This window comes from Bemisia tabaci, chromosome 3 (genome assembly GCF_918797505.1).
Source record: "Bemisia tabaci chromosome 3, PGI_BMITA_v3".
NCBI classification, from domain to species: domain Eukaryota; kingdom Metazoa; phylum Arthropoda; class Insecta; order Hemiptera; family Aleyrodidae; genus Bemisia; species Bemisia tabaci.
The window spans coordinates 39,491,565-39,514,736 of NC_092795.1; the positions used below are offsets into that span (position 1 = coordinate 39,491,565).

General features: G+C 38.4%; 1 protein-coding gene across 1 annotated transcript; it reads left to right on the forward strand.

The window, feature by feature from the left end:
* The first annotated feature begins 134 nt into the window (after positions 1–134).
* Positions 135–20,802, forward strand: LOC109032341 (endochitinase). The gene is given in 12 exon segments (XM_019044412.2): positions 135–630; positions 3,058–3,156; positions 8,839–8,999; positions 9,734–9,899; positions 10,979–11,201; positions 12,210–12,333; positions 12,763–12,960; positions 13,332–13,410; positions 14,155–14,366; positions 18,305–18,527; positions 18,530–18,687; positions 20,426–20,802. Coding segments are annotated over 11 exon segments (1,773 nt in total). The 5' UTR covers positions 135–630; positions 3,058–3,071; the 3' UTR covers positions 20,570–20,802.
* The last annotated feature ends 2,370 nt before the right edge of the window (positions 20,803–23,172 follow it).

Consider the following 23,172-nt stretch of genomic DNA (forward strand, 5'->3'; position numbering starts at 1 on the left):
AGGTGTAGGTCCAAGCCCATAAACTTATGAAATTACTAAATTTTAGTATTATTGACTATATTAAGAGTAAAATTTTTCTATCAAACTCTTGTGCAATTTCAATGACAATAAAATTGAAACTAAGCATTATCTGATTCTTTGCTTTTTTAGTGTATTTGGGAAACCTTTGATTTGAGCTGCGAGACTTTTGAAGAATTGATTTATGGAAAACTGCTTTTGGCGACATTTTCTGCCAAAAGTTAGACTTTACACGAGCCGCTCCTTTGGTACTCTTTATTGATAAGTTTTGATATTTGTTTTCCCTGCTTTACCTACCGAACATGGATAGATGGGAAGAGGGTGTCAGGAGACAGATAGACGACGATGGAATTGAAATTCGTCTCAAATCCTGGCTCTGCTCGAGGGAGGATCAAGCGGGGAAGGAGGGAAGGCAACAAGAAAATAAGCAGTCAGCCAGGTCGACTCATCTGCCATCTAGTCGTCTCGACGGGTCACTGACTTGGGGACTAATCACAACTCAGATCGGGCCCGTCTTCCTCTCAAGATCCGAAGCCAGTCAGCTGGCACAGTACAGTTCTTGACCCCGGCAAGTCGGGTCCCAAGCCCCCAAGTCAGGATTCCACCCAACAGGTACCGCATTAGATTTTTTTACAACCCTTCACCCTCCTCTGTGGATTCATATGCACCGACGCCGGCCGTGCTTTCCATGACTTTTCCTTAGAGGACTCAACATCTTTCTCGGAGCAAAATTTTTACTTAGTATCACCTTTTTCTCTCTCTATAAATTTTCTTCTCTCGTAAATATATTTTCCGGTGAAGCACATGATACGAGTAACAGAAGTTATTCCTAGCCCCTCTCATCCTATTACCGAAGAGATTATTCTTGATCTTAAAATTAATATTGGTATAGAAATTATAAATAAAATTAAAACTTTTGAAAATATCATTTTTTTCTCAATATAAAATTGGCTATAAATTGCTAGATGTGACTATTATTACTATCAAAATAAACATTGAAGATTTTCCATCTAGCATAAAAAAACAGATTCATATCCCTTCTTTCCATCGAAACGTGGAAAAAAAACCCACATCGTATCTGGAGTACAGGCTCTTAAAAACATCGACAAGAAAAAGTACTCTTGATTCAATCGGAATTTATCTTAAATCAAGAACCAAGCCTCTTAATTTGAGCGGATTTCCTTTTGATTTAAGCAAAAATCTGATTGAATCAAGAGTAGTTTTTCTTGTCAATGTTTTCAAGAGTCTGAACTCTAGATCCAATCTGTTTATTTTTCCAGTGTATGATTTTTCATGAACCACTATACAGCCGTCCGAAATAAGAACGCCACATCTCTATTCAACCTTTTTTAATTTTTTCCTGAAAAAAAACGCTGTTTTACAAAAACCCCCCAACAAATACTCATCCTTCATTTTTTCAATATAACTTCTCCACACCATTAGGAACTAAAAACGAAAAAATGAAGCCTTGTGGGAATTGAATTTTCTTGTGGTAGAGCAATACGTGCTGGAAAGAAGGATACAATTTTAGTGGAGTTACGCGTTAGGCAGTTCACGATCAAATGAGCCATCGATTGGGCCTCTCATGACGCATCCTCACCAGGTCTTTTTCACCATCAGAGTTCAGTTGAGGCTCATTTGATCGGTACTGAACCTTTTTGCTGGACGGCAGTTTAGACAACGTGGGAATTTAAGCATTCTGATAGATACCTATGTGCTTCCACTCAAAAATTTCACGTGACACACGATTTCCGTAGCGGAAATTATTGAAATTTACTTCGAATCATTGACGTTTTCACTTAGGATTCGTCACGAAAAACTTAACTTCCTTACTCACAAGAGAAACGAGAGATTACATCGATCAAATCGCGCGCTACAATAATTGTTTGGTGAGCTCCTTCATTGAGTTGCAATCCTTTCCCGAACCTATATGTTGTTCGTAGTTTTACGTGTTCTACGTAAAATTTAGATGAGCATTCATAAATCATAATGCTTAAATTGGTACCTTGTCTAGTGGTCCCTTGTGCATATGTATAAGGTCACCACGCTTTGCTTACTTTTCTTACCTTTCGTTAAAGTCTCCAGGTCATCGCATTCAGGACCGGACTGGTGGGAAAAGGCCCGGGTCTCACACTGGGGAAGGGGGGCGGTTATGGAATATCAGGCAACTGAAATTCTTGTTGTAACAAAAATTTCAGTTCATTCTTGTTGAGTTCTCTTACAATTAGAGCAGTAAACTTTTGGGTACAGTGAATGTTTATTGAATATTACTACTGACACAAACGAATATTCTTCTCGTGCGAGAACTTTCTGTGCGGCGATTACATTTTAAATCTCAAATCTTTTGCTCCTTTGTATATTCTAAACCTAGAACCCTCATTTCTTGAAGCTGCATTAACTTCGAGTTCCTCTCTAATTTTAATCTAAATATGTCTCGTTTTCCGTCAAATTTCATGTTTCTATCGTTGTATGCATCATGCATCATTGTATATAGTTGTGTGTTTCATTGTGCGCATGTTTCGATTATGTGAGCACCAAGAAAGCTGAAACAATTGTAAATTTTGAGCCTCGATTTGGTAAAAAATAAATTGTTTTTAAATTAATAAAAGTTAACAGTTGTAAATTATGGGGTCGCAGTCTCCAGCCGGGTGACATACCTAAAGATCGTCTTTACTTTAGTATAATGGAGATTTCACTGAAAGAACATCAATAGTTGAGGGCCCATAGCGGCGTGGTGGTACTCCTAGAATCACTTAAGATGTTCTGAACAACAAAGATGAAATTATTAAAATAAAAATTCACAGTAAATCGATTTGATAAAGATAGTTGATACTTAAAAATTCTTTCGTGTGCGATTTGAAAACATTCCGCTCGTTTATTTTTCTTTATTTTTTATAAGTAAATCTTTCGATCTTGCCATTCAAACATTTCAACTGATGATTTGCTGGACGTACGAGTAATCAAGAAAAAAATTAAAAAATAGAACGACAGAGGAACCTGATGATTAACACTTAATATTTTTATTTCTAATCTCCGCAGGTTCATAATTCAAGATGCAGACCTCATCAATATCACTATGGCTACTTTTAACAATTATATTTAGTTTTGCTGACTTTCAAGTTGTTGAAGGAAATTCAGGTAAAATTACAAAAATGCATCTTTATTTTTTATAACGTATTCATCTGATACAAGGTTTACATTTTCGAAACAATCAGACTAGCGCCTTCTCGGTCCCTTGAACTATGCTGAAGGACAAAATTTTTGTTTCATCCGCGGACAAGCTGAAGTATGAGACCTGGAACCAATCAATCTGTAAAAAGTTTAAATTTTTTGTTGGAGATCTTATAGGAACTGTGTCCGAAAGACACTGCACCCCCCTCACCCTTCCTCCTGTCGAAGGAAATGTTTTTCTTTGTCTTGGCAAACGCGGAAACTGAGGTTACAATAGACAGAACCATGAGACGGAATTTTCAATCAGAATGCTAGACCAAAAGCCCTCATGAATTATTTTGATCACGTTATGTTTCCTTTTTGAGAGCTCGCCGTATCACTTACCGAGCGGAACACGTAAAACTCGGGTGCAACAGACTGCATGACCGAATGGTTATACGCTCGAAATATTCAAGCGTCAATGAGTTTTTTTTAATGTTGGCGAAGTTCATTGCGAGTACATGCATGAAAAAAGCTAGAAACATTCGACCGAGAAACTAAAAAAGCGAGCACCCCAATTTCCGAATCTCCGAATTCATATTCAAAAATGTTTAAATGCTCGATGCTATTTGGACTAAGTTCATCAGAAAGGAACCAACCCACATTTACGAAAAAATTTGGTTAAAAATGTTTCTCAGTTCCACTGGTAGTATATATTCCCCCGCAAAGTGAAACTCGAGAAAAAAAATTAGTCTGTGTTAAGAGGAGTCAAAGTTTATTTTCTATACATTCAGCCTTATGGAGGAATGAAATGTAATGTTCTGGTGCTGGGCCAGTGTACGTAGGTGTACCGTGGTGGTACCGAATATGGGTATGATGAATGAACGAAAAGACAACTACAGGTATCGTGGGTACAAACTATGTATAAGTCGATAGGCGTACAGTGAGGTGACAACAAATCTAACTGCTATGTGACTATGTCAGGAGGTCGCGATCCCGGCGCGGCGTGGTGGCCCTAGCGATGCCAAAATCAGAGTGTGGTCTACTGTCTCCTGGTTGCTGTTCAAGGGGATGATCATGATGAAGGGAAAGCCGGGAAAGAAACAGGTAGGGAATCATCCGTGCCAGGCGGTACCGGGCTAACGGGAGTTCCGAGGTCGCGGAATCGCGGACAAGGGAGGTGCCTGGCGCGGGGTTGAGAGGATGAAAAGGAGAGACAGGCGCCAGGCTGGTATAGATAGATATAGGCATGTTGGGGCACACAACACTCCTCCCTCCATGTGAGAAAAAAAAAAAAATTAAAATTTCGAAGAAATTTTAAATTTTTTTTTTTTTTTTTTTTTTAAAGGAAATTGGATAATTGAAAAATGAAGAGGTAGTATAGAATACATGAATGATGGAGGTAATTTAGAGAATATTAAAGAAAGTAGAATGTAGATATAGACGTAAGGAGATAGTTTGGAGAAAACAGAAGAAATGTAATGTATGTTGAATTGAAATGAAGACGAATTAATGTGAGTGAGAAACGCAGGTTGAAGATCGCTGATTACTTTTTCGAATGTAATTGGGGTTTTCATTTTTATGTTCGTTCGTAGCTGGGTGATGATTTTTTACGTTGAAATTTGCCGAGTGAAATTTAGGGAATGAGTGCAATTTTGTGAGCAGTTTAAAGGGTAGGTTGGAGAGCATGTTTAAAAGTTTCTTAAAAACAGTGTTGTCAGAGATTTTAACAGAATCTTGGAGAAAATGAAGGATCAGAAGTAAGTGCAGTAGCGTGGTGATGAAAACGGACTCGCTTAGAAAAAGAGCTGAGAAAATGAATATGGCTGGATCTAATTTAATTTTGACGTTAGAACATGAATTACACTTTGATTTATCGAGAGAATGTTCGCTTGTGGTTTTATTGGATTTAAGATTGTTAGGAGAGGAAACTATGGGCGTTTTAGTTAACACTTCATCTTTAATTTTACCAGTGTGTTGCGGTTTTGGGAGCGACTTTTTTGTCGATTTTTGTGATGGATGTGAATTAGGCGATTTATTTTTTGAAGTCCTTCCTCGGTTTTCAGAGCGATTATTTTTAGCCTCGGAACTAACATAATTTTTGGAGTTAGACTGTATTTTGTTTTGAAATTGTTTGGATTGATGATTGGGGACAGAATTGCTCTGAAAATTTTTGATTAAATTGTATGGTTGAAAATACAAATTTGGACTGTAGTTCTTGTTACTTTTATCTTTAAAGCGTTGATTTTCAGATTTTTGAAGGTTATTCGGATGGTGATTAAATCGAACGTTGATATCAGATTTTGGGATAAAATTACAATAAGAAAAATATAACGAGCTTGAGTTTTGCTGATTACCGAATTTTGAAGGGGAACGATAACTTGGGTGCTGTTGAATATCATGATGTATGCGACTTGAACGCGAGTTAGTATTTTTGCTTTTTGAATGTTTTATCTTTAAATTTGGGAAAAATGTAGTTAATAAATTTCGATTGTCAAGAACGTATGTTTTAGAGTCTGAAGTAACAGGATGAACGTTAGAAGAGTTGAAAGTGTCACTATTTGATGAATGGCTAATAGAAGATTTTGAAGCAGAAGAGGAAATTTCAGAGTACACAGGTTTGAGAAAATTTTGATTTTCATGAACATAATTTGAGCTAGAATCTAAATGTAATGACCTTGAGTTGTTCATAGAAGATTTAAGATCAGGATTTAACAATGGCTTGGTGAGTTCAAAGGTAGAATCTGTAGGTCTAAGGTTAAAGTTGGGACACATGGAAGTAGTGCTTGAATCGATCGAAGGATCAGGCGAAGAAGTAGTATTTTCAGATAAGTTCAGAGTATTGGAAAGATTATCAATACTATGCTTATCGATACTATGATTATCTATGCTATGCCTAGTAGTACTAAATGTACGTTTGCGAGAATCTTCGGACAATGAAGTTTGATGCAACGTTTGCTTAAAACTAAGAGTTTTGATTTGATTAGAATTATTTTGATTTCGATTTTCCTTAAGATTAACATTAAAATTATTAGAAGGGAGTTTTTGACCTTCTTTAGATGTGAGATCCGATTCAGGAGGATCTGAAGTAAAACTAGACTTAACATTACAGTCAGAATTTGAATGCGATTCGGAGTACGGCCTAATATCATGAGGATTTGAAGGAGAGTTTGACTTAAAACTAGAGTTAAAATTTGACTGTGAATGAGGATTCGGCTTGAAATCGTTAGAATTTGAAGCAGATTTTGACTTAAAACTAGAGTGAGAATTTGAATATGAATTCGAAGAAGTATCATGATGATTTGAGAGAGATTTGGACTTAAAACTAGAGTAAGAATTTGAATGAAGCGAATCAGAATTCGAAGAAATATCATGAGGATTTGAGAGAGATTTGGACTTAAAACTAGAGTAAGAATTTGAATGAAGCGAATCAGAATTCGGCTCGATATGATGAGGATTTGAAGGAGATGTTGACTTAAAACTAGAGTAAGAATATGAATGCGAATGAGCATTTGGCTTGAAATCATTAGGATTTGAAGCAGATTTTGACTTAAAACTAGAGTTAGAATTTGAATGTGAATCAGAGTTCGGCGACTGATCATGAGGATTTGAAGGCGAATTTGACTTAAAACTAGATTGAGAATTTGAGTGCGAGTTCAAAGACCTCAAATTATTAGAATTTAAAATCTTTTTTGACTTAAGACTAGGTTCAATATCTGTATCAGAATTTGATCCAAAGTTTGAAGGAGAATTTGAATTAATACTATCAAAATTCGTATGAGAATTTGAATCAGGGTTTGAATAACGACTTGACTTAAAACTAGAATGAAAATTTGAATTTGAGGAAGTGATCGACTTAAAAGTAGTTTTAAAATTTGAATCAGGATTTAATCGATGATCTGGAGTTTCGAAAGAAAAAGAATCAGGATTTGATGTAAAATTTGATTCAGGAACAAAAATAGAAGTACAGTTGGAAATGGAATTTGAAAGTTGATCGAGATTTGAATCATATTTGTAGCTTGATAAAAATCCTACATTCCTATTTGGATATGCGAATTTTGAGTTAGAAATTGAAGATGTTTTCTTTTGCTTCTGCTTGTTCAGAGTCTCCATAAAAGTTTCTAAATTTTCAAATGAGTCTTCTGGAATTTTATTTTTAATAACTGGAGGTAACTTTTCACTTATGACTAGAAAGAAGCATACTGCAGCTTGCTCGGAAAGGGCGTTTTTGACGAAATTAAATACACAAATTAAGAAATCATATTCGTTTTCAGTAAGTTTTGAAATTCTGGGAGAAACCATTTCTATTAATCTTCGACAATATTGAGGTTCATCCGTGGAGAATGCACAAGGAGGTTTAGCATCAGAGATAGTGTCTACATTCAGACTTACCCAAATTTTACAATTTAAATGATTATGTTCTGTAGTTTGACACTGCGGACAGTACTTACCAAAATTTTCCCGTAACTTAGACTTTAAATCACTCTGAAAGTTGTAAATTAAAGCATGCTTGAGAGTTTCCCAAGAATTGATGGAATTTGCGTTTAATTTATGGCTAAGATTTGAAGCTAATTTTGGAATTAAAATTTGAGAGACTACTTGCTCTCGAAGCAAAGGCTTGGTAAAATAAATGATAGTTTCACATGATTCAACGAATTCGCCATAATTGTGTCTGTCACCACCGGAAAACGAGGGAAGAATAACACTTAGAAAATGCGATGGGTTTTCTAAATTACACATGTTGCACAAAATTTCGATGAGCTTTGAAACGTTGAACTTTGGGCGGTGTGGTCTTGGCCGTAGTGTATCCAGAAAATGTTTAGTTTCGATAAACTTCGCGACGATGCAGTCCTGATGGAAGTATGTCCAGAAAATAGGCGAAGTGCTCGGATGTCCGTCTTCTCATCCTCTTTTCGACTGCCAGACGACTGCCAGAATGGTTGGGAGAGTTCTTTTTCAAGGGAGTAGTTCTTTTACCGACTGCGCCACTGTAATGTTCTGGTGCTGGGCCAGTGTACGTAGGTGTACCGTGGTGGTACCGAATATGGGTATGATGAATGAACGAAAAGACAACTACAGGTATCGTGGGTACAAACTATGTATAAGTCGATAGGCGTACAGTGAGGTGACAACAAATCTAACTGCTATGTGACTATGTCAGGAGGTCGCGATCCCGGCGCGGCGTGGTGGCCCTAGCGATGCCAAAATCAGAGTGTGGTCTACTGTCTCCTGGTTGCTGTTCAAGGGGATGATCATGATGAAGGGAAAGCCGGGAAAGAAACAGGTAGGGAATCATCCGTGCCAGGCGGTACCGGGCTAACGGGAGTTCCGAGGTCGCGGAATCGCGGACAAGGGAGGTGCCTGGCGCGGGGTTGAGAGGATGAAAAGGAGAGACAGGCGCCAGGCTGGTATAGATAGATATAGGCATGTTGGGGCACACAACAGAAACTTCAAACCTCTTTTTCTCAGTTTCAACTTTATATTGGTTGGTTTCTTTCTGTTAAACCCGGACCAAATGGACCCATTTTTATTCCTTGCAATGCTGCTTAATTTTACTTGAATTCAAAAATATAGTTTTTCGGTCCTATGTTTTATTATCAAAGCTACACCAAAGCTCAATGTTGATGAAATTGACATCTGAAGGTATACTAATCCCACTTGGCATTGCAGACTCTCGAATCGTCTGTTACTTCAGCAACTGGGCTATTTATCGTCCGGGCGTCGGCAAGTATGGAATCGATGACATTCCGGTGGATTTATGTACCCATGTCGTGTACTCCTTCATCGGTGTGAACAATCAAACGTGGGAGGTACTCGTTCTGGACCCAGAGGTAAGTCGTGTCCTCGCCCTCATCTGTTCTATTTTGCTTAGAAAGTTTCCTCGGTAAAATGGGCACCATTACGAGGTAGGAAGGGGAAGAAAACTCGGAAAAAAATAAATTGCGGCTTATATGTAAAAATTTAAGGAGGTATTCGTAATTCTTAAAATTTCTCTCAGCATGGCGTCTGTGACAATTACTAGACAACAATGTAAAATTTAAGGTTTCTGTAGATACATTGCCATATGTGCATCCTGCACCCCCTTTGAGGCTTGACTGGAATGAGGCTTATACTGGATACGTGTAGGAAAAACATTTTTCAGAAATACGATAATTCCCTTTATTTATTGTTCAAGAACTTTGAATGCCAACACGAGTATGAATGTGAGACAAAAAACTGAAAGCTGAAAATATCTTCTTCGTATGTTTTTAATCGTTCTCCAAAACGCCTGTAAATATGTTAGAAATTATATTTCGGAGAAATACCATGGAGGTTACTTAAGGATTAACAAGTTACACGCGCTTTTTATTTCAATAATTTAACAAGAAAAAAAATTCTTGAAAAATAACACAGATTCCAGGGAATTGAAGAGTTACTGAATTCCTCAGATTTTGTATAATCTCATTTTTCAGTACATTCTCAATTTTTGAAACAAAGCTGCCGCCTTATATTTGGACTGTTTTTGGCATATTCCATGTAGCATATTTCAAAATCCAAAGCTCTAATGTTTTTTCAATGGTTTCAGGTCGATTACGTAGACAATGGTTACAGGAATTTCACAGGATTGAGGAAACAGTACCCTCACGTGAAATTCGAAGTAGCCGTCGGTGGATGGGGTGAAGGAGGTAAGAAATACTCGGAGATGGTTGCAGAGAAATCAAGGAGAGACGTATTCATCAAAAGTGTCGTTGGTGAGTAACATCTGTAAAACATATCTTTGGAGTCAGTTGTGCTTAAAAAGGATCATTGTAGAAACATTATCAATGAAGTAAATGAGCACGGAGAGTGCGCGGCCGCCTAAGTTAATATTTCATGTCTCAGTACGCCGCGCCGCGCGCCGCTCGCTGCAGTAACACCCAACGCTCAATCGTCGCTGACATAACAGCTATACGTTCCATATTTTAATTTTGCGGGAGGATGGTGAGTAAGGATGTGTTCGCCTCCTCTAATAGCAGGAGGGACCATATCATAAGTGAATGAGCGCAATGTATGTGTAGCTATAAAAAATGTGTGATTTCATTGATACAAACTCCAGGTCAGATGATCATCAAGATGACCGAATCCGTTTTAATGGAAGTTCGGTCATGTCATAAGGGCAGCAAATAAAGTGTGAATAATCCGATATGTACACATCCTTTTCAAAATTAAAATCATATAATTCAGTTCATTTCGAGCATGAGCAATTTGAGCAATCTTCCCGATGTTTTGTAACTGCGCGTATGCTTGGAAACTTTGCAAAATTTTCTCAGAATGACCCTTTAGCCTTCTTATTTCAAATTAGAGATCCTTGCTAGACCCTCGTCATATGAAGAAGAAACAGAAAAACAGAGTTACTGAGCAAGGAAAATAGGTAACTGAATTTTTGACCGTGTGCTTTCTCTGATAAATCTATAGTTGCTGGTAGAAGATACCTAGTGATGTTAAACAAGTGTCTAGAAGACGCAACCTGTCACGACATACATCGTTAACTCTTTCAGACTAGAGAGAATCTATAGTGACCAATATCAGTACCTAGCATCGTTGCACATAATATGATACGAGCGAAAGCAGTTTTTCCAACAAGAGTCAAAGTCTCAAGCGATAACTATTCGAACACGGCCGTCGTGGAATTGCATACTCATTTTCTTGAAGGCGTTTTGCGTTCGCGTTAAACGGAAGATTATTGATACTCGCTCAGCTTGATGAGTGGCCGTTTCATGTTTCCATTTATTTCGTGTTGTGTATTTTCATTGTCTGGCTTGTAATATAATCTTTTTTGTTTCATGGACAGAGTTCATTGAAACGTATGGATTCGACGGGTTGGATTTGGACTGGGAGTACCCGGGTGCCGCGGATCGAGGCGGCAGTTTCTCAGACAAGGATAAGTTTTACTTCTTCGTTCAAGAATTGAGACGAGCTTTCGACGCTCAGGGCAAAGGATGGGAGATCACCATGGCTGTGCCCGTGGCTAAATTCAGGCTCATGGAAGGTTACCATGTCCCAGAACTTTGCGAGTGAGTATGCAGCATTAACTTTCTTAAGACTCCAAACTTTTAAACCCTAGGCGACCCCATAGTTGCGATTTAGTCAGATTATCCTCCGAGTTAAAACTTGGTGAGACACACATCGATGTCGCTCATAGGTTTAGGCTCTGACAGAAGTGACAAAGCCGACCAGCGGGCTGGTTGATAGACGAAGCGATAGGCAAAGAAGGCATAGGGAGTATGAAACGATGATATTGGTTGAAATAGGCGGTTCGTATAAATTAAGGGGGTATCCCCGAGTTAAAACTTGGTGAGACACACATCGATGTCGCTCATAGGTCTAGGCTGTGACAGAAGTGAAAAAGCCGACCAGCGGGCTGGTTGATAGACGAAGCGATAGGCAAAGAAGACATAGAGATTATGGAGCGATCCTATTGGTTGAAAACGGCTCTGTTCATATCAGATTAAGCGGTAAATCAAGAATAAGGCCTCTGAATTGAGCGGTTTCCTTTGATTAGCTTAGTCTGATTAACCTACCTTCCTATGTCAAGTTGTCAATCTACTCGCTTCCACTCATGGGATCCCTCCATAGCCATGCTCCTTTTATCTTCTTTGTCTACAGCACTGCCTATCAATTTTAATAATCAGCCTGCAGGCCCAAATATGTGCACAGAAATTAAGAAGAGTCTATAGAGAATCCTCTGGGGCTCCAAGTATATAAACTCATAAATCCTGATTCTCTATGACGCTCTGTTGAGTTTGAAGATTGAAAAGAAACCGAAATATCGTCTTATTTGTCCACGTCTTTTTGCCGTCTTTCAAAGGTCTCAGAAACGGCGCATAAGTCCTAAATCTTCCATTGTGATCTAAGTACATGACTGCATGCCATGAGTACAAATAAATATGTCAAGTTAAAATTTTGTCAATAAATTGTTCGCGCCTAATTTGATTTTTACTGCTACGAAAAAAGCAATGATATTTTCAATGAGTAAATGATAGGCAGTAAAATTTTAATTTCGTTAATTTTTTTCCCCACAGAGACATCGATGCGATCCATGTCATGTCTTATGATTTAAGAGGAAATTGGGCTGGATTTGCTGACACCCACAGTCCACTATACAGACGGCCACATGATCAATACGCTTATGAAAAATTGAACGTTGTGAGTAACTGCATACCCTTTTAAAACGCTCTTTGAAAGTACCTTTATTGAAGCAAGTTCTATTGTGTTCCATCGATATCAAACATTCTAATCTAGAGCAGCAGGCAGACTGTATCGTGTAAAAAAAATTCGAGAAAAAAAACCCAAATATCTCCTTGGAATTTTCTGTGAATATGTTTGAACGAATGAAGAAAATTTCACGAAAAACTGTTGGATGATTTTCTTTTCAAAAATAAAGCTTGAGTGAAAATGTACAGTGCCACAGTCGGAGAAACACACTTCACGATTTCAGCCATCGATGTATAACTGTATAGCATTTTTCCTTACGTGCGACTTTTTCGAAAAGGGAAATCATAGTCCTTACCTTCGCTGTTGATAACTACATCAAGAGCTAATTGTTGTTTTATTTTCTTTTGTATGGTTTCATAGAACGACGGTCTTCAATTATGGGTGGACATGGGATGCTCGCCGAAAAAACTGATCGTAGGAGTGCCTTTCTACGGGAGAACGTTCACACTTAGCCAAGGCAACAACGACCATGGCTTGGGAACGTACATCAACAAGGAAGCAGAGGGAGGCGATCCTGGCAACTTCACCGGCGCACGTGGATTCCTCGCATACTACGAGGTGATTTACTGATTTATACAGTAGAGTCCCGATTATCTGTTCTTTAGTTATCTGCGAGTTGAAATAACCGCGGTTTTTTTCTTCTTTTTTTGTGGATTTTTTCATGGAGGAAAGGTAGTTAATCTATTTATATCTGAGAAAAACTCTCTTTAAACGCTTGGAAAAGATCGCAACCCAAAATCATTGCAATTCTACTACGCAAACTTCTGGAAATTCCTCCAGAAATGAAGTTCGCCAAAATAACCTCTTTTTTGGTAAATTTGTTCATTTTGAACTAGTATTTACATTCCCATCCATTATTTGACACGTGTTTCAATAGAGCGTCTTTCTCATTTTAAAATTGGTTCTAATTTTGCTTTGATTTATGTCAGATTTGTGTGAACGTCACTGAGAAAAACGGTTGGACAATCAAGTGGGACGAATATGGGCATGTTCCTTACGCCTACAAAGGTAAGCTTTCATGCAATTTCAAAAAGCCTCGAAATGTATAGATGTGGACTATATTCAATTGTTTACCGTAAGGCATTAAAGTCGTAAGTAAATCCTAGCACCGTCCTGAATATACACATTTATCTTGCTCAGATTTGTAAATTTAACTCTTTGCATGGATGCGGATTACTCATAAACAGAGATGTTTCGATTCTATGATTTTTTCGAGGAGATACAAGTCCAAAATGATCGGTTTTTTTATTTTGCAACATTTTTAATGAAATTCATCTTCGCTAAATCAACGTGCCATGCGAACTTGAATTTTAAAAAAAAAAATAATAAAATATTCATTAATGTGCAGCAATGTCTTTTACCTGGCCTCAAGACACAAGCACAGACCTGACACGTCGTGTTTCTTACCAATACTGTCATACTGTCATGGATCCTGATGAGATCGGTGATGCTCTCAAACGTGACTCATGTCACTGTGATGCGAAAAAAGGCAATTTCCCGGAATCTGTGGTATTTTAAGAGCAGCAGCTTGGTTACGCAACCATTATTCCGGGCATTTCCTAAAGATGTGGATAAGGTGTTTCATGTGTCCGAGGATTATCATTACATAATAGGGACACAGGAGCGAGCTACTAATGGCATTTTGGGATGAGGTTCAGTTAAAATCCAATATAATACAATCGCAGGCTCATTCTGAAATGTGGACAAATCTCTCGCTTAAAACTGTTTACTAATCGGATTTCATTTTGGCAGGGACCCAATGGGTTGGTTATGAGGATGAGAAAAGCGTGCAAGAGAAGATGGACTTCATCAAGGCCAAGGGTTATGGTGGAGCGATGACCTGGGCCATCGACATGGACGATTTCCACGGCCTTTGCGGTGAAAAGAACGCCCTTATGAAAATCCTCCACAAGAACATCAAGGGCTATAAGGTTCCGGAGCCCACGTTTACTACCACACCCAGGGTGAGTTCATAATTTGCAAAACTGCACTCTGTAATTTCAGGGATAAAAAGGTTGGATATGAGTTAGCAAAAATAATTTGTCAAAAGTGATTAAATATTAACTTTAGTGGATGCGACGTTAGTTAGTAACGGCGCCTGGATGCAACTATACTTGCTCGATGGACGTCCGTGCTGCATATTTATAAAATTGAAGGCGCATTGACTTACCTTGTCTTTATGGTTCAAAATAAATCAAATGTGATCTATGAGTCTCCCTCTAAAACATTAAAAACACGGAGCTATATGAGAGTATCCAACTAAGGAGGAGTTGCGTTTTGGGCCTTTTCCGGCCCCACCTGGATTTTGCTAAATGTTTCATATTTTCAAAGTACTAGTTTTAGGTAGACTCTGTGCCAAATATTAGACCGAACGGAGCCCATGCAAGGGCGCAGCAGCGCCTCAAACCCAAAATCCTGGAATCGAAAAACAATTATTTTCGTCGACTTTTTCGACTGTTATCACTCTTCCAGCACATGATTCTCATGTATTTTTTTGCGTACTTTTCGTTTCTGGCCTTTTTAAAGGCCTCCGATAAATTTTAAGGGGCCTTATGGCCCATTGTTGCCATTTTTGGCCCATTTTTAGGGGTTTTTTTCCATTTAACACATTCAAAACTCAACTTAATCCAAAAACTGTGTACATTTTTGAAAAGTACGTAAAAAAATGAATAAAAAATGTTCAGTAAAATTTTTTCCTATGTTGCCAAATTTCCGAGAAAATTGGTCCCAAAGTGTCGAAAACGGCAAAAAATCGATAAATCGCCGCGTCTAAGGTTCAAGAAAGTGGAGTACATTTTTCATACTGTACCAGATAACAGCTCTTATCCATCCATACAACATACTAAAATATCATAGTTGTACCTGGATTCCCACGATGTGAAAATTGACCGAGATGTCGATTTTAGCGGCCTTTTTATACTTGAAGGCAGCTCTTTTGAATGTTTTTCGACCTTAGTCACCCTCTATGGGTGTGTACTATATGTATTTTTCTACGTACTTTTCATATCTGGCCATAAAAATGGCTTCCTGTGAGTTTTAAAAGGCCTAACGGTCCATTGTTGCCAATTTTCACCAATTTTTAGGGGTTTTTTTCAAGTTTACGTGTGTGAAACTTAATTTAATCTAGAAACCGTGTACAATTTCGGAAAGAACGTAAAAAAATACATAGAAATGTGATTTGTACCTTTTCCCTACGTTGCCAAATTTTCGAGAAAAATCGTCCTGAAGCGTCAAAAATGCCAAAAATTGGATTAATCATCACGTCGGAGGTTCCAGGAAGTGAATTTCAAGTTTTTTTTCACTACAAATAACGTATCGAAAATGGAAAATTGCAATGCATCTCAAGGAACATGTAATGGCGCAGATGAACGTGACAAAACGGGCCCTCAAGGTGCTTTTACTTTATCCTTCACTCCAGTTCACCTCTTTATTCCTGTAACCTCGAGATAATCCTTGGTTCTCAAGATGCTTGCTACAGGCCAAATATACCGAAGAACAGAAAATGCGTGGAGAAAGTGTCCCACGATCCACATGAATGTCATAATTCACTTCCTGGAACCTCCGACGTGATGATTAATCCAATTTTTGGCATTTTTGACGCTTCAGGACGATTTTTCTCGAAAATTTGGCAACGTAGGGAAAAGGTACAAATCACATTTCTATGTATTTTTTTACGTTCTTTCCGAAATTGTACACGGTTTCTAGATTAAATTAAGTTTCACACACGTAAACTTGAAAAAACCCCTAAAAATTGGTGAAAATTGGCAACAATGGACCGTTAGGCCTTTTAAAACTCACAGGAAGCCATTTTTATGGCCAGATATGAAAAGTACGTAGAAAAATACATATAGTACACACCCATAGAGGGTGACTAAGGTCGAAAAACATTCAAAAGAGCTGCCTTCAAGTATAAAAAGGCCGCTAAAATCGACATCTCGGTCAATTTTCACATCGTGGGAATCCAGGTACAACTATGATATTTTAGTATGTTGTATGGATGGATAAGAGCTGTTATCTGGTACAGTATGAAAAATGTACTCCACTTTCTTGAACCTTAGACGCGGCGATTTATCGATTTTTTGCCGTTTTCGACACTTTGGGACCAATTTTCTCGGAAATTTGGCAACATAGGAAAAAATTTTACTGAACATTTTTTATTCATTTTTTTACGTACTTTTCAAAAATGTACACAGTTTTTGGATTAAGTTGAGTTTTGAATGTGTTAAATGGAAAAAACCCCTAAAAATGGGCCAAAAATGGCAACAATGGGCCATAAGGCCCCTTAAAATTTATCGGAGGCCTTTAAAAAGGCCAGAAACGAAAAGTACGCAAAAAAATACATAAGAATCATGTGCTGGAAGAGTGATAACAGTCGAAAAAGTCGACGAAAATAATTGTTTTTCGATTCCAGGATTTTGGGTTTGAGGCGCTGCTGCGCCCTTGCATGGGCTCCGTTCGGTCTAATATTTGGCACAGAGTCTACCTAAACTAGTACTTTGAAAATATGAAACATTTAGCAAAATCCAGGTGGGGCCGGAAAAGGCCCAAAACGCAACTCCTCCTTTGTAATGTACATGAGTTTACGCTGTTCACCGAGGAGTCAAAGATTCTCAATTTTTTAAATCTTTAAAATTTGAAACAAATTATCTTCATGACTTTGTAGCGGCGTAATTGTTACCCGAGCAGGAAAATCTCGCCGGAAAAAGCAAAAGTTAACTATATGTATGTAGAAGATAAACAAATTTTTAAGATAATTCCTCTCTGTTCCATCGTGACCCTCAATTTTTGAAACGGAAATCTGTATTAACTTACCCTTTAATAGATAAATGATCCAATAACAGAGTTAGTAACTTCTCTCCAAACTTTGGAAGCAATCGTCGTAGAATGTACACTTTATTGAGTATGGGAAAATTGAGTTGAGAGTACTTTTGAATCCCGTGATTGTATATTTTTTATGTCAGAAAATGAGAGAGAACTTTGAGTTGGGCCACATTTTGCGATAGGGAACCACTATTTCTGGCTCATTTTAGAAACAACATATTTGCCATTGGTTTCCCTCTGCAGGAGAGTGATTTTAAGGAAGAGCCAGAGGTAGTGGTTTCTTATTGCAAAATATAATCCGGTTATGATTTGACGTTAACCTCAGTTAGAGAGAACAGGATTTGGAACTTGTATATTTTATTAATATTGCGTTAAGGGAGAAATCATGATTTTTATAATTCAATTCACTTAGGGCTGATCTTTTTGCTGAGTGTACTGAATTCGCTTTCAATGAAAAGAAGATTCGATCAATATTTTTCCAATTTTTGTGGCTTCTACTTAATTACGTCTTTTTTAAAGTGGATCGCATTTAGCAAAAAGGAACCAGCGCGATTGCAGTGTTGTAAAAATGTATTGCTTCTTCGTATTTATCTAAAAAAAAAAAAGGTCCCAGAATAGGAAATAGTTTTTGCTTCCTCCTATAAACTTGTTAATTTTAAATAAATATTCGTGTGAATTTTACAATTGTGCATATCAATTATTTTTAAAAGAAAAGGAGATATTTACGGAGTGAACTGAACACTAGGATACCCTTGGTTCATGAATTGAACAATTATTGGAGAAGATATGATAAAATGATCTAATCTGCTAAAATACATGTATTTAAATGCGAAATGCCGCCAGATGACGTCATCAGGTGGTGCATTTTCTCACTTTTAAATCGAGTTTTATACTATTTCCCATAACAGAAAAAATTATAAAAAATACTGTGAAATCAGCTCTTTAAGCACTCTCAGATGAAGCAATACAAAAATTGCGTGCAAATTCTCCATTTTGAAAACACTGCAATCGCACTGGCTCCTTTTTCCTAAATACGATCGAAGTGATGACTCGCAACTAAAAATTGACGTTGGATTTGCAGCCGGAATGGGCGCGACCACCCAGCACACCGGCGCAACCGGGTGAGTACCCCGTGCAGCCGGTGAAACCAGGCTCGAAACCACCCTCTTGGGTCCCATCGACGACGACAAGCACCACTCCCCAGTACACGCAACCGTCGACGAGCTCCACCTACTGGCCGCAACCATCGCCGACAACAACGACGACAACGAAGAGACCCTACGAGGAGCCGGACACGCCGAGGCCGTTCCCCCGTACAGGCCGCAACAGCCAGAGCGACCCCCGACCAGACCACCCCCATCCCCGTCCACGACGACGACCACCTCCACGGAGGCGCCCGAAGCACCCTCCGGCGAGCCCGACTGCAGGCAGGATGGATACAGACCCGCCGCCAGATGCGACCAGGTAATCTAACACCACCCCGTGTCCCGTCCAAAAACAACTTATCACCCGGATAAAAGAATGTTGCGCCTTGTCTCCACGGGACGTTTCTTGGGATTTGTCCCAAGTTCGAATAGCATGAATGAAACTTCTCAGCTTCATCCCTGTTGAACAAAACAAATAAAGGAGGGACATCAACTGATAAGGGCCTTTTTTGCCCCCCCCCCCCCCCCCCTAGGGGGCCTTTTAGTCTCCAGGAGGTCGGCCTCCTGTGTTGTAGTGGTTGTAGCGCTATAGCTCTATATTCGGGAGGTCCCGGATTCGAATCCCGGTCAGGCATCCCGAGTTTGATGGTCTCAAATAATGGTTACCTGTGACTGGTTGTAGGGACGGAGAGGGGACGGGACTAAAGCGCAAGGATTAGCCCTCGTGGGCTATTTGAAGTAGTGAAAAAAAAACAACAAAAAAACCAAAAAAACGGAAATAACCATGATCTGGTCGACCAGAAGGTTCGACCAGTTGTGGTCCATCGAAAGAGTACGTCAGTCAGGACCAAAGTCTGGCCTGAACAATGAGATAAAATTGCATGCTCCTACAGTTATCGTATCGCCACAGTTACTCAAATTCTTGTAACCGACGTTTTTAAGGAGACAGATTTTAGAGGAGAGGCGGTACTTGGTATCCATCTATTTTCGTTAAAAAAAAAAAAGCTGCCTAATGTTTTGTAAAATGTAAAGAGCCAAGAAAGACTTTTCTAATTTAAACTTAATATAGACACACATGTATAACCTCTCTAATATTTTCCTCGAGGAATGCATGAGAGAGGTCAAGAGATCTCTATTTTGCGAGCAGGTTGTGTGAAACCGTCACCGGCACCCAGTCATTTCTTCGTTGGAATCGCGGGGACTGTATATTCTAAAGAAAAATTACAATAACAATAAGTCCAGCAGTCATTATTTCTGTCAATGCCATCTCACGGGCAATAGGTCAAACGGATCCGCTATTACAACGCGGAGTTCTTCAAGACCTCCATTTTATGAGACAGAATTGAAACTATAGGGCGAAATTCAAACGATTGCATGAATGGGATACCAACCTACTTTCACCGTCCATTTTTAAGGGTTTGACGATTGTCAAAATCCAGCAGATCATTTATCACTCACTAAAATTTGAAGAAAAAAATTGCTTTTGACTAGGAATCTCCAAGGATAAAAAGTTACAGAATAATCTGCTTTTAAAATTCATGCAAACGAAGCTTCTTAAATGATTTTAAAACTTAAGTGGTATCAATCGATTGCTATGATTTTTATAAAAATTTCATATGATAGATTTGCGCTGTCTTATAAGTACCGATCAGAGTTTCAGTTACAGTGATGAGTTCATTTTTCTTTATCATTTTTTAACACAGTTTTCAATTAAAATCGAGTGTGCGAATTATAATAAACGAGGAAGTACATAGATCTGTGCGAGCAAGAACACACGGAAAACTAATGAAAATTTTGAGGGAAGAAAATTTAAAAATACTGATAATTTTCTTCAAATATCCGTATATAGAAATCAACCATTGAGAAAATCTTTGAGTTTTTTTTTTTTTTTTTTTTTTTTTTTTTTTTTTTTTTTTTTCAATACGTTCTGATAATTAAATTACCTAATTCAATGTTTCAGTAGAGACGTTTAGCGTTTAGTTCAGAAAGTCGCAGTGGTGTGGTTAGAATAATTTTTTCTTTCCCTTCTTTTATTATCATTGTCTTGTTTGTTTCAGTACTATCAATGCGTCTACGGCAAACCAATTTTATTCACATGCAAGCCAGGGACAGTGTGGAACCAGATAATGATGATTTGTGATTGGCCAGAAAACTCCAACAGAGCCGATTGTCAACAGCAGTTCAAAAATAACAGCTTGTAAAAGATCATCAGCTATAACGATCTTGGAGTTGCAGGAATAGATGAAGAAAGGAACCCGTTTTATCTCTGATCTCCAGATCCTATGTTTTAGCCACGGCATGAAGCTTTTGTAGCGCAAAGGTTTTTTGTTTCCTAATCGTGACATTCCTTTACCAAATAAGACTAAAATGAAACAAAACTGCCTATTTTTTCTCTTTATTACCCCTGGTTTAAATTGGACCGAGTTTAACAGAAAGGAACCAAGCCACATGAGCTATTGCTAAATTTAGCTGGGCAATTTGATTTTTACGAGAGATCGTTTGTGCGGATTCCTTTTACATTTTTAAGGACTTTTCTTCAAACTATGGATAATTTTCACTGAAATTTGCACAAAAATCCGCACAACCGTTTTCATGGAAAAAATTTGGCTTGACTGATTAAATTTGGCAATGGCTGATGTGGCTTGGTTCCTTTCTGTTTAACGCGGTCCAATTTTCTGATGTTCTTCCCAAAATAAATGAAACACACATACGGTGTTTTACACAAATTCTTCCTGAAAGGAAGATGAAGTAGGTACTCCATTCAACTCCAAGTTCCTGAAGCTAATGTCCCAGTAGTATATTAAGGAACGATCAGTTCAAGGTTCAAGGCGGATACAATGAAACATTTTCTATCAATTCATTTTGCTTCACCTCCTAATGAAATCAAAAATCACTTTTCGGACAAAGGAAATGAAACCCTAGTAAATCCACAATTCTCTTTACGGGGAAAAAAAAATTATTTTATAATTGTGGCACTGAGAAAAAGAAAGATAAATTGAGGGAGAAAAAGAATGCGACGAACACCATGTAAATTTCATTTTAACTCCTAGATGCAACTATTCGAGCTCCATGGATGTCCGTGTTGCATACGCACGGGAGTGAAGGCGTTTTGACTGTCCAGACACTCGCCACTGCACTTGCGGCTACGGCGCGGCGGCAAGCGGCGCCAACGGCGGGCTTTACTGCAAGGATCCAAAATGACAGAGTGCTGTCAATTTTTCGTTTATACTATAAAGATATCTCCTAGGCACGAATCGTTGCGTACAGGCACAGGATGTAAGTATCTTTTGTACTGCAGTTTCGATATCACGATGTGCTGTGCATGATTTGCAGAGCAACTATTAATGCCTGAGAGATATCTTCGAAGTATAAATGAAGACTTGAAGGCACTCTGTCAATTTAGATCCTCGCAGTCAAGCCCGCCGCACGCGTTCAGAGAAGTTGGACGTGAAAGTTTCGACTAAAACTGCAGATTTTAGTGTTAATTTATTCACATCATAAATTGTATGGGGTGCTTCTTGAAAGAAATTTTACGAGAATATCAATGAAACCACTTTTAAAACCTTTACGTTCCGTATCAACACCGATATAAACGTTTTATCTATTCACATTTAGTGTGACCCCTCTTATTGACTCGCGCCAATGAGCGCCGCTGGTGAAGCGTAGTATCTGAAGTCAAAACGCCTTCATCTCCATGCGTAGGCAACACGGACATCCGCGGAGCTCGAATAGTTGCATCAAGGCGTTATAATGAAACCCGTTCAGTATCCGTCGCATGAAACACTAACTGTAGCTTTGATTATTTCTTAACTTAATTCCAGCATTGCCTGTTGTGCCGACAAAATAGACATTTGCTATATTTAATCGCGACATCGTCAATTATCCGAAAAATTCATTATTTAAATGTAGCACAATCGCAAAAGAATTAGGTGTCTGAGCATGATATGTAGAGTTTCCCTTCAGCTACGTTAATGAGTCGTCCTTTGTTTGGATGTTTTTTTTTTCTCCCTTTGGGGAAACTACTTTTGACGTTTAAGTGTGAAATTTTAACAGAGCTCTGATGAATCGCGCAAGGAATTTGGAACCGAAACTAAAGGTAACCGCATTCATCCTTCGAGAAAATTAAATGCGACAGAAAGTCCGCTCCATCAAAAACCTAATAATACACGTATATGATTTTGTAGGCTTGATGACGATCAAACTAAAGCACAATTAATAAGTCTAGTTAATATATCAAAGAATATTACATTATATTCTGCTCTTTCTCTCCTGAATTGCTGGCTGCACCTAGAGATGAGTTTAAAAAGTACCAACTGCAAAAACTGCAAGATTTCCTGTACTTAAGTATTTTTGCACGGACCTTGCGCCCTCGTTTGACCTCAACGCTCGTTGTCAAGTTGATTGTTGTTTTGCTCAACTCCATAAAGTTAGCATTTCCTCAGTTTATTTACTGGTTTACCCGGCAAAGTAGACAACATGAGACTTGGATCCGTTAGAGTGCGAGCAATCATCAGCACTCAAGCGCGTGCGCGTTGAAACAGCGTTATGATAACGCATTGGTCGGCGAGCCCAACGGTGGAAGGAAGATAAGATAACGGTGTCTACTACGACATCCAATAAGTATCACGAAAAAAAATTGTAAACAAAACGGTAGCGTAGCAAAAAATTAACCTTGAATTTGTGACGAGGCGTGATTATCATCCTCTCGTCGCACAGTGGATCGGATCAATCTGAGAGATCGGACATGAAATGTTTTACTAAAACTGCATATATTGATGATTATTTCGTCACATTTTAAATTTTA